This window comes from Poromitra crassiceps (assembly GCF_964638095.1).
Source record: "Poromitra crassiceps genome assembly, chromosome: 4".
In the NCBI taxonomy this organism is placed as follows: domain Eukaryota; kingdom Metazoa; phylum Chordata; class Actinopteri; order Beryciformes; family Melamphaidae; genus Poromitra; species Poromitra crassiceps.
Window position 1 is genome coordinate 25,262,277 of NC_139626.1, and position 12,321 is coordinate 25,274,597.

At 43.8% G+C, this 12,321-nt stretch overlaps 1 protein-coding gene across 1 annotated transcript in view; it reads left to right on the forward strand.

Annotated features, from left to right (window-relative positions):
- erbb2 (erb-b2 receptor tyrosine kinase 2) overlaps positions 1-9,953 on the forward strand; it is a 33,739-nt gene extending 23,786 nt beyond the window's left edge. The window contains exons 19-27 of the mRNA XM_083635577.1: positions 640-738; positions 1,105-1,290; positions 1,630-1,785; positions 1,977-2,052; positions 4,784-4,930; positions 5,851-5,948; positions 6,252-6,458; positions 6,836-7,193; positions 7,881-9,953. Of these exons, the coding sequence (XP_083491703.1) occupies positions 640-738; positions 1,105-1,290; positions 1,630-1,785; positions 1,977-2,052; positions 4,784-4,930; positions 5,851-5,948; positions 6,252-6,458; positions 6,836-7,193; positions 7,881-8,188 (1,635 nt within the window). The 3' untranslated portion in view covers positions 8,189-9,953. The remainder of the gene's footprint in view (positions 1-639; positions 739-1,104; positions 1,291-1,629; positions 1,786-1,976; positions 2,053-4,783; positions 4,931-5,850; positions 5,949-6,251; positions 6,459-6,835; positions 7,194-7,880) is intronic.
- Positions 9,954-12,321: the final 2,368 nt, after the last annotated feature.

Here is a 12,321-nt window from a genome sequence, read left to right on the forward strand (position 1 = left end):
ACACCGTTGGCTGACTTGGCTCTATAGTCTGCTTTGACGGCAGCTTGTCAGCGGCTTTTACGGCCGATTCAACGTGTTGAATCGGCGTTGGGTCGTTGGTGAGAGAAATCACTCACTGATTGGCTGGTCAGGGGTAGCGAAGCAGGAAGAGAGGGCACGCAAAACGCTCTGCTCATTTTCCAACTTCATCTCACCTGATAATTCCAACACGGATATTTTCACGACAACGTGACTCTGGGAAAGTCCCCCGAGCCTCTCGCTGCATGATATCACCCATTTAGTGCGGTTTCTTCTTTTTTGTCTGCCTCCGCCTCTTCCTTTCAAAAGACAAGGCTGACATACGCCAGTGTCATTTGTCACTTTTATCAGACATATTCTTGATTAGAAGTAGCTATATTACAAAGCCCTTTACTGTAAGTGAGCAAAATGCTAGGCAAACACTACTTTCTATTTAATGTGTCATGGATGCAGGCACAGAACGTACGTGCTAGTTGCCCGTCGGCTGTCGTGTTTGCGGTGTGTTCGAATGCAACTTTTTGTCCGGGACACAGGGACCTGATCAAGCAACTAAAAATCATTTAAAACTGATGATTACAAGATGTGCAAAGATTGCATTTTGTGTCTTGATTTCCATTTCAGGGCGTGTGGGCTCCTGATGGGGAAAATGTCAAAATACCAGTGGCCATTAAGGTTTTACGGGAGAACACCTCGCCCAAGGCCAATAAAGATATTCTTGATGTGAGTTGTCATTCTGAATGTTGATGCATGCCCCCACCACACAAACACACACTTAACACTTCCCACTTCTCATATTACGGTAACACATTATTACACATTCAGCCTAGATCAAATCATTCAATGCATCCAGTCATACAATCATATAAGTATATTGTTTTGAATTAGGTTTCGGTGCCAAATAATTATTTATGGTTCGTCTTTTGGGGTGAGATGTTTTTCAGGGATTCTTTGTCTCTCACCCTCACAGTTTATGCGCCATGTTTTTTTTCCACTGCCCCCTTCCCCCTCCATTTCCCTCAGTTTTTGAACTGTTTTGAATGAACTGAATTCAATCGCTGACCCAATCCCTCCCTCCACGCTTCCCAGGAAGCCTATGTGATGGCCGGGGTTGCCAGCCCATACGTGTGTCGTCTCCTGGGGATTTGTCTGACCTCCACGGTGCAGCTGGTCACCCAGCTGATGCCATACGGCTGTCTGCTGGACTACGTCAGAGAAAACAGGGACCACATCGGCTCCCAGTTCCTCCTCAACTGGTGTGTCCAGATAGCCAAGGTGCGCAAACAAGGAATATGATGTCAGCTTCCCCACTCTCTTGCTCAAGTGCAAACACTGCTATTACTACTACTACTAATACTAATACTTCTACTAATAATTTAGAAGTTTTTAAGGTTACAAAGTGCTGTGAACAAAGCAAACATTAAGAAACAACCAATCAGCCAAGTAGGTTAACTAAGGCAAGACATGTATTAAGGAAAAATCAACCCTAATACTTTAATACTCTTAAAAATGGCTGTTGGCGAAGTACATGTACCTTGTGTATTTAATTTTTAAAACCATTTAGATTTTTTAGATTGTATGTGATGTCAATTTGTGGGTCATGTCTTTGTATAGGGGATGAGCTATCTCGAGGAGGTGCGGCTGGTCCACAGGGACTTGGCAGCCCGGAATGTTCTGGTAAAGAACCCAAACCACGTCAAGATCACCGACTTTGGCCTGGCCCGCTTGCTTGATATTGATGAGACGGAATACCATGCAGATGGAGGCAAGGTAAGATTGGGTTAGTGCCTGTGAGTGTTAAGAGGGTCTGTACTATGAGGATCACAAGTTCTGGACACAAGAAGCCAGGACTTCCTCTGGAATTCAGGACATTTTAATGTTATGTTTAGAATGAGTGAAAAAGGATGTTTAGAAATGGTGTTACCAATTAGTGTATTGGTGAGTTTTGATTACGTTTTCAGGTGCCGATCAAATGGATGGCTCTGGAGTCTATTCTCCACAGGAAGTTCACCCATCAGAGCGATGTCTGGAGCTATGGTCAGTGTCACCTCTAATTTCATATTGTTTGTAATTGTTATGTAATTTCATAACAATATGTATTTGTGGAAGCAAAAGTTTATTTCACAATGGTATAAAATAAATGTAAACTCTAAAGTCTTATGGGTTTTTTCCGCAAGCAGGGTTTTTATGATGTAGGAATGATGTCAGAATTTGTAAAAACTGGATATTTAATTTTCAAACGAAAGACTTTTCAATGTCAACTGTCATTGCAATGTCAACATGCTTCACAGCACTGATTGTACTTTTTTTTTTAAAGGTGAAACTAAATACTTACCCTTAGTACAAAGCTACATACCTTAGAAGCAGTGTTGGGTTTAACTCATTACAAAAGTAACATATTACATGTAATATATTACTTTTAGCAGTAACCTTTGGTGAAAATAATGCAAAAGTAGTGTAATAAGTAACTAGTTACTCTACACAGACTGTAATGTAACATAACTTATTAATTTCAAATTAAAGTAACTACCGTAAATTCCGGACTATAAGACGCACCGGTGTATAAGCCGCGGGACCAAAATTGACTATTTTTTTCTTCTATAAGCCGCACCGGTCTATAAGCCGCGGGTGTTTTGATGTTTAATTACCATATGAAAGGGTTCGTGCACAGAGAGGAATGTCGGGAAAGCGATGGCTGTTTGGGGAAGCTCCCATTTATTAACATTTCAACAAAACAAAACAAAAGTCAGGTCACTAATCCCCAGACAAAATCACACAACAATAGGCTATATGTGCAGCAAACCTGTAACCAGAGAAGTCAAGTCACTAATGCTCGTCTTCCTCTTCTTCCTGCGTACTGAAACCACCAAAGTCCTCATCTTCAGTGTCGGAAACGAACAGGTTCAGGGTGGCTTCGTCAACCACTCTCCTCTCTCCTTCATTGTCACTCAAAACCAACGAACTCCTCTTCATCTATAGCTGTGTTTCCATTACAGTTTTTCGCAAAAGAATTGCGATATTTCTACAACTTCGACAATGTACAATTGCGACTTGTAGGCGTTTCCATTGAAGTTGCGTTTGAGTGATTCCCCGTTGCAGCAGCTGCCACAGTGATTACGCACGGGGATCTGCCCCATATCCCGTCCCCTGCATGCTCAAATCCAACCAATGGTCAATGGAAATCCCAACATGAAGTTACAATGCATATAAACGAGCCTGATTATCAATTCAAAAGAAAATGAGTCGCAAAATGTTGCTGGCTGCGTGAATGCAGTCAGCGCGACAGGCAGAGGAAAAAAGGTAGCCTAATAGCCTACAACTGGTCCGATTTAGAGATGGAGGGGGGAAAAGGCTGATTTGGTTCTATAATTGCACCTGAAACGTGTGCAATGTATTAGCCTACTCACAGTCACTGTATTCACTTCAGACAGCACCACCGCACCAGTGTGTGCTTTTCATCCTCTCATCTCGCCGCTGTGCCAAATGCGCGCACACAGGCAGCCTGCTGTCACCATGGACCGATTTCTGCCATTAAACATTATCTAATTTGCCCGGCTACGCTTTTGCACAACACTCGTCTTTCTGCTAGGTAGCGTTGCTTCAAAGTTTTCCACTTGCTGCGGAGGTTTTGACACGGCTATCGAACCTTACTTACCAAACTTATTTTCCGCTCCTTTTCCAAGGGATAATATGGGTCACATGACGTGCAAATGCGAAAAATGTGTTTCCATTACACTTTTGCGATAAACTGCTATATCGACACGTCTGAAAAACCACCTCATGATCATCTACTGCTCGTTCTCATGCTGTCGAGAACGAGCAAAGCTTTTTTTTGGTGAAAGAATCCTCCAGGGCGCTTCTTGTTAACAGTCCGAGTGAGTGGCAGGTCGAACGTCAAAGGCACTTCATCCATATTTATGATCTGCTCCGGTTCGATGGAATATTCCTTGATCTTCCTTTGTGTGAATTCGCCGAAGTTTGTGATTTTCTCCTGGTAGTCGGGGGAGGGAGTTGATGGGCTTGTGGCCGTTTGCTTACCGTAATTACCATATGTAAGTGGTCACGCACAGAGGGGATTGTCGGGAAAGAGATGGCTGTTTGAGGAAGCTCCAATTTACCGTATTACCGTAACATTTCAACAAAACAACATAACACAACACCACCGTTGTTTATTTTTGCACACAGTGTCCGCGGTGTGGTGAAAAGAGGGCAAGAGAGGAAATTAAAACAGAAGTGGATTTATAGTTAGAAAGAGTGCTAAAAAAGAGAGATTTTTTTTTTTTTTTTTTTTTCTGAAAAAATCCATAGATAAGACGCACCGTTATATAAGCCGCAGGGGCCAAAAAACGGGAAAAAAGCCGCGGCTTATAGTCCGGAATTTACGGTAGTAATATGTACTATATTACATTTTGAAAGTAACTTGCCCAACACTGCTTAGAAGAAGCAGCATTTACAAACAATACATGCATCTATCTGTAAGGTCCTTACACTGTGTAAGTTACACACCGTATATATACGGTGTGTATATTCGCATCGCTCTTGGTGTGTAACAGCCTGTAGTGGACAGGTTTCATTCCAAAAAAGCAATCTAATATTTGCTACTCAATATGATGAAAACAAATGGTGGGCTCAAGTTGATTGATTACTTTTAGATACTGTTACAGTCATTTTAAATATCATTTACTTTCATACCCGCCATCATTTTGTTATGTGTCTTGAGTGATTGTAGAATGAAACTCATCCAACTCACCGTACCTGTCTTTCTCAGGAGTGACCGTGTGGGAGCTGATGACGTTCGGGGCGAAGCCTTATGACATGATCCCAGCCAGGGAGATCCCTGATGTGCTCGAGGGCGGAGAGCGGCTACCCCAGCCCCTTATCTGTACCATCGATGTCTACATGATCATGGTCAAATGTCAGTACCACATTCTTTACTGCATCACCAGTGGGGTTTTTTCTTCTTTCCTTTTTTGTCTGTTTAATGCAAGATCGACAGAAAATCCTCTTTTTTATGTTGCCCGATTGAATGAGAAATATCCAAACTGTACAGATGTTGGTGTTTATTTACAATATAGTCTTGTTCCTGTTTATTTCATCTCAGCAAAGCAGATGAATCGATAATCTTCAAATGTTTAAAATGTTTGGGTGTGATACTGGTACATCATAATGCAGGCAAAAAAAAAAAAATGTGTGATATATATAATATATTTTTTAATTTGACATACAACAAAAACAACCAGAATTGTTTTTACAAAAATACAAAATACATACACAAACAAATTCACTCATAGCCCCCCACCCCGCAGGACCCTCCCCCAACCATCAACCCATGCAAAAATTTGCTCACAGTAGCAAAAAGAGAAAGACGGAACCTAGCTATCATGGAGATGCCCATGGCCCCCACGCACAGCTTCAATATATGAATTCCAGCACGTAATGTTAACTACTTTAGCTCCATGCTTACGGGCCACCGACATCTCCACGACAGCCTGGTCCACAACAGACGATACCCATTGTTCCAAAGGCAAAATATGGGGGGCCATCCATCTCTAAGCTACCATTTTTTGCAGCAGTAAGGCCCAGCAACAGACAACGCCTCTGCCTCAAAGATCAATTTAACCCAGTAAAATCATTTAACAACAAAACAACAGGAGAGCAAGGAACAGTGACTCCAAGCACTGCAGACATCATAAAAGGCAAACAAGTTATTGAAGATTAATCTAAAACAAGTTAAGTCAAGAACTCATGTTTTGTAAGCCAACTGAAATGCTTTATTACTGCTTGCTTATATTTTGCAGTGAAGGCGATCATCTTGACTTTCTGTTTGAATGACAGGTTGGATGATTGACCCAGACAGCCGGCCGAGGTTCAAAGATCTAGTGAATGATATTGGGGCTATGGCGCGAGACCCGCCTCGTTACGTCGTCATTCAGGTATTTGTGGTGTCAGTAAAGTACCTTTATGCTGTACACATGTTTTTGTGTACAACTTTTAATTTTTTCAACTTTCCTACTCCACCAGCAAGCTCAAGTTCAGCTTTATTGTCATTCAAGCTATACACAAGTCATAGCACAAACCAAATTGCGATCGCACAGAAATGCAATTCGGAAATAGTACCAACACCAACAATAATGTTAATAAGTTAAGCTATATAAATACCCTAACTACAACAACAACCCACCGAAATCATCGTTATTGCTTCCCTTCCATCCATGTTTTTCTTTTCCTCTTCTCAGAACGATGAACAGATGAGCCTGTCAAACCCGGTGGACAGCCAGTTCTTTCGCATTCTACTGGAGGAGGAAGGGGCCGATATGAGGGACCTGCTGGACGCCGAAGAGTATTTGGTGCCCCACGCCAACCTCTTGACCAGGACTCAGGGAGACGGGGTCCCTGCCAACGGGCCGTCCCGGCACCAGTCGTCCCGGCACCAGTCGTACCGGGTCGGTGGGCTTTTCGTCTCTCTGTCTTGGCTTGTTCTTATTCTCTGGCTCTCTTGTTTTGAAAGGTCAAATCATGTTTGTTTTGTTGTTGTTGTTGTTGTTGCTTTTCATAATGTTGCATCATTTCAATGAGTTAACAACATCAGCAAGCATTATTAAATAGAATTAATCAAAAATAAACAGAAAAAAAAATCAATGAAAGTACTTCAGAGCTTAGCATCGCCCCCAACAATGGATCTCCAAGCATCGTTTTTCAGATGTTTATATTGAAATATTTTTAAAATGTCGAGACCAAGGAAGCTTTGAATGGTTTTACTCAACTTCTTGTCCATTCTGCTGTTGACCTTTGACCTCTCTCGTTCCTCTCTCTCTCACAGAGTACAGACCAGGGCTTGGATGCTGAGGTCTCCATCGCTGGAGCCCCGAGGAAAATGTACCCCACCTTGCCTTTAGGGGCGAGCACCTCCAATGGTCTCTGGACTCCTCAATACCCCACACTGGCTCGCAGCCCATCTGCCGGGGGCCACTCTGACTCCGTCTTCCTTGACGGCCCAGACGATGCCTCGCTGCCACCGTACAGTCCTGGGCGTTACTGCGAAGACCCCACCTACCCCAACGGGAGCCAGGGTGATCTGGAGACCCACAGGCCACCCATCCATCATCATCATCCTCATCGCCTTCATCACTCGCTACCCAGACCAAGTCATGGGTATAGTCACAATCACCCCTTGCCAGGTGAGTTAGCAAGTTTCACATGTTGCCCTCCTGTGTGTTTGAGCACACAATCGCTATAGTAAAGTCCTTTAAATAAAAGTCCCTTAAATAGGCTAAAGTGTTTATATACTTAGATACATTTCTGGGCAGGGATGCATTTATTGATGATTTGGCTTTATTCTCTTATCACTTATGTGATGTGGATGTGACACGACTGAGTTTAAAGTGCCCTTTTAAGGCCCAATTATACTCTACGTTAAAGACGGAGATGGACAGAGTCTTCTGTCCGTACTCTGCCTTCATTTCGTGCGTTTTCTGTCCGTCATCTGAAAGCGTACGGATATGCATGAAATGGAGCAAAACCACATACACACTCATACATTTGACTCTCTACTGCCCACTGGTAGATGTATGTGGGCAGTGTCACAGTGACGATAATAACGTTTGAAACGGATGCATCTATTTAAGTATGAAAATGGAGTATAAATAAGCCATTAGGTTTGAAGCATATTGGATGAATGCAACTATTTTTGTAAAAGTCTAGCCAAAGTTTTGGGGTAGTTTGAGATTATTTTCTCATGTCAGTTTTTATATTTCGGCAAACTATTTATCTGTCAGTGTAAAACATTTTCCCATCATATAGAAATGAAATGAAAGTCCTCATTACTTCCCAAAACTGTGTTGGTCTTCCTTTCTCCATGGGTTCAGAGTATGTCAACCAGGAGGTCCAGGACCTCAGGCCTGGGATTCCAGAGCGGCCCAGCACGCTGCCTCGCAAGGCCAAACCCGAGCGACGCCTCCCCAATGGCCTGAGCTCCGGACACAGCGTGGAGAATCCAGAGTACTTGGTCCCCACCTCGCCGGCCTTCGACAACCCCTACTACTTGGACCTAGTGGCTGGTGGGGATGGCCAATTGGAGAGGGATGGAGCAGCGCCCAGTCAGGCGAATGGCTTTATGACCCCAACAGCGGAAAATCCAGAGTATCTGGGACTAGCGGACACGTGGACTGGATAGTTAGTTTCATTTATTTGTCCTTTTGGAAATTCATTTTCCATCTGTGGCAGTCAGACAAGATACAGTACAATACAATACAATACAATACAAACAGTTATGACAGATATAAGAAATATTTGATCACAAAGTGCTTCACACCAACTCTAGTGAAAGATTGTTAGATTATTATTACATCTTCAGAATTTATTTAGCAGAGCTATTACTGGAAGCTTACATGAGGGGAGGAGCGGGTGAGACAGAAGTGAGCTGGGTCTGTCTTGATGATGACAGCAAAAGAATAGTAAGTGCCAGGAAACATGCATGTGTGTCTGCACACATGCAGGTGGACCTGAATGGACAGCCTGTGCACCCAGAAGCACCCAAACTGGACCAGTTGAGGGTGCAGAGAAAAAGACCCCAAATCACTCAGTTGTGGCACACCATAACCCAACATAGTGTAGCATTAATCCAAATTGTGTGTTATTTATTCATATTCTTGGCATGAATATTCCCGTCTTCCTTTCAGACAATCTGTGACCTCCGAGTGGCAAAAGAAAAAATACACAGCCTCTGCGATAACTAACCTTGATGAGCAAAGGAAAGTTGTCCAAATCCATCATGGTACTGAACTGAGGGATTTTTTTATTATTATTATTGTTTTTATTTTATCAGTGGGTTGATAAACAGAGAATACAACACTGGACTGCTTTTATGAATGCAGATTTGTTTTTTGGATGTTAATTTTCTTTTAACTTGTTTCATTTCTGTGGTTGTTTATACCATTATGTGAAGCATTTTTGCAGATTAATTTGATTCCATCTTGTGTCCTATCTTGTTATAACACACAGAAGGTCCTGCTTGTCCGCCCAGCTGAAAAGAAAAAAAACATTTTGACTACTTAGTGCTTTTTCTATTAGAGAAAGTGAGCCATGATATGCATTGAAGATGATATTTAGTAGGCTATTCTGGTCAGTTTCTCCCAGACCGATGGGAGTCTTTACTGCACTCAAAGCAAGACTTTATGGGAATAAGTTTGTATATAATGTTTTTTACAGTCATTTTTGTCAGGGATTTACAAATTTACAGCCAATTAGCGAAGATTATTTGTATTTCAAATTATGTACAATGCAGGCTATATGATTTAGCATACAGACCCCAAGCTTGTGTGTTTTGCGAGACCTTTCACTGTGCCAGATAGCATTGCAAGCTGTTTGTGAATATGCCCCAAAGAAGTGAAGACTTTGGGGTGTGTCAGTATAGATATCTGTGTCTCCCTTTTTGAGAAAACAAAACAGTCATTTTGTTATTTTATGTGAGACTGTGTGTTTTTGTGACAAAGTGAGCCATGCACTACTACTGCAGCTGAATGTGATTGGAGGAGGAGGGGGAAAATGTTGCTCTTCTGGGTTTGGATAATCAATGCGCGTTTCAAATTCCTGTGAATGTGAAAGGTAACACAGTCAGCCTCCTGCCATGTGCCTGTTGGAAGTCATACAGTCAACGGTTGAAGTGTCCTTGAGCAAAATGCTGAACCTGCACCTGCTTGTGGATTTGTAAGTCACTGGGCTGGTGTTTTGTTCAGTTCAGTCTCTAGTCTAAACTCTGCATGTTTCTATCCATGAGCGAGGGAGGAAGAGTGTGGTGGGGTGAGCTGAAGGCTTTTTGAAATCAAACGTCTGTAATGTACAATATAAAATGCATCTTTTGTACCTTTTCATGTGAATATTTTTATACCTATTGTGGTTTGTGTGATTGTGACAAGGGATGAATATTAATAACATTTTATTGGGTGTTTCATATTGCATTCTTTCCTATCAGTTTGTGAGTCAATGATCACTCCTGAGTGACCCCTTAAATGCATGGAATAAGGTCTGTGGTTCACACACAAATCACACAAACTGAACTTTTACTGAACATTGATGACGTTCAAGGTCACGTAACATTTGTCAGAATGAAAAGACTCAGTTCTCAAACATGTGACAATGCTGCTGGGTACATGAGGAACATTTCTTTTTCAAGTCTAAACCCGGGGGAGGTGAGAGTGGGAATTGAAGACATGCTGGCATGAAAGCCATCACTGTATTGCATTATTCTCTCACCAATACAGCTTTTTCACTTTTTGTAAATTAAATAATGCTGAAGTTAATTCATCAGTTTGCTGGCATGGGGACCACCTGGAACCACAAGTAATAATAATAATAATGGCTTTAATTTATATAGCACACTTTAAAATGTAAAACAAATCTCAAGGTGCTTTACAGTAGCTAAAATAGTAAAATAAATAAATAAAAAATAAAATAAAAATAAGCTAAAAACAGCTAAAAGCTCCGAGCTAATAAAAAGCAGAGCGGAACAGGTGGGTTTTAAGGCTCGTTTTAAAAACAGCGAGGGATTTAGAGGCCCGAACAGTTCCTGGGAGTTGGTTCCACAGGCGTGGCCCCAGGGTGGAGAAGGCTCGGTCACCCATCATTGCCAGCTTGGTGCGGGGGACAACAAGTAGGTTGAGGGTGTCGGATCTGAGTGACCGGGAGGGGGGCTTGGGGGGGAGGAGTTCTTGAAGGTAGGTGGGACCAGTGTGGTTTACTGCCTTGTAGACCAGGAGGAGGAGTTTGAAGGTGATGCGTTGATTGATGGGGAGCCAGTGAAGTGAGTGGAGGACAGGGGTGATGTGTTCTGACTTCCGGGTTCTGGTAAGAACCCGGGCGGCACAGTTCTGGACATATTGCAGTCTCTGGGTGGATTTGGTGGGGAGGCCTGCAAGCAGGGAGTTGCAGTAATCGATACGGGAGGAGACGAATGCGTGGACCAGTTTTTCTGCGGCGGCTTGGGGTAGGAGGGGTCTGAGCTTTGAGATGTTCCGGAGATGGTAGAATGAGGTTTGGCAGATGGATTTGATGTGGGCGTCAAATGACAGTGTTTGGTCAAGTTTGACACCCAGGCTGGTGACCAGTGAGGAGAGGGGGATGGAGTGTCCATCGATGGTGATGTGGATGATGCCGGCCTGTTTTATTTGGTGAGGTGTACCGATGAGGATGGCTTCAGTTTTACTCCCGTTGAGCTGAAGGGAGCTGTTGCTCATCCAGTGGCGGATGTCATTGAGGCATTTAGTGGCCCGGGCTTGAGTCAGATGGATGTCTGGGGAGGTTTGAAAATAGATTTGAGTGTCATCGGCGTAGCAGTGGAAATTGATGTTGTGGCTCTTCAGTATCTTCCCCAGGGGGAGCATGTACACCAGGAAGAGCAGGGGACCCAGGACTGATCCCTGTGGGACACCAGAGGTGACACTCCTGATGCTGGAGATGAAGCTGCGCAGCGCGACATACTCCAGTCTTCCTGAGAGAAAGGAGAGGAAGACGTCGAGGGCAGTGCCTGTGACTCCCACCTCCCTGAGACGCTGAGACAGGATGTCGTGGTCCACCGTATCAAACGCGGCGCTCAAGTCCAGGAGGATCAGCAGGCTGGGGGAGCCGGAGTCTGCCGCCATGAGCAGGTCATTCACGACTCTCACCAGGGCTGTCTCAGTGCTGTGTGATGGTCTAAAGCCGGACTGGAAGGTCTCATAGAGCTGATGGGATTGGAGGTGGTCGTGCAGCTGGACGGCAACAACTTTTTCCAGAACCTTAGCAAGGAAGGGCAGGTTGGAAATTGGTCTATAGTTAGAGAGCACCTCTGGGTCGAGGTTGTGTTTTTTAAGCACCGGTCTGATGGCTGCTAGCTTGAGGGAAGGGGGGACTTCGCCAGTGGCCAGGGACCTGTTTATTATGTAGGTGATGGTGGGAACGATGGCTGGGAGGCACAGTTTTAAAAGTGGAGTGGGGATAGGATCCAGGGAGCTGGTGGAAGAGTTCATTTTGAGAATGGTGGCCGATAGCTCATCACTCGTCACCTCTGCAAAGGAATCCAGTGTTTGACCGTTATAGGGGGGGGCGGGGGGAGGGGCAGGGTGAGTGGGGGTGATGTTGTCCCTGATTCCTTCGATCTTCGTTTTGAAGAAGTCCATGAATCGGTTGCAGTCATCGACAGATGGGTCAGCCTTGCTCAAGTGCCCTTGAGCAAGGCCCTTAACCCTCCTCCCCTCTCTCTCTCTGCAACCAATCACCATTGTCAATACTGTAGGTGTTAACCTGTGTGTGTGTGTGTGTGTGTGTGTACAG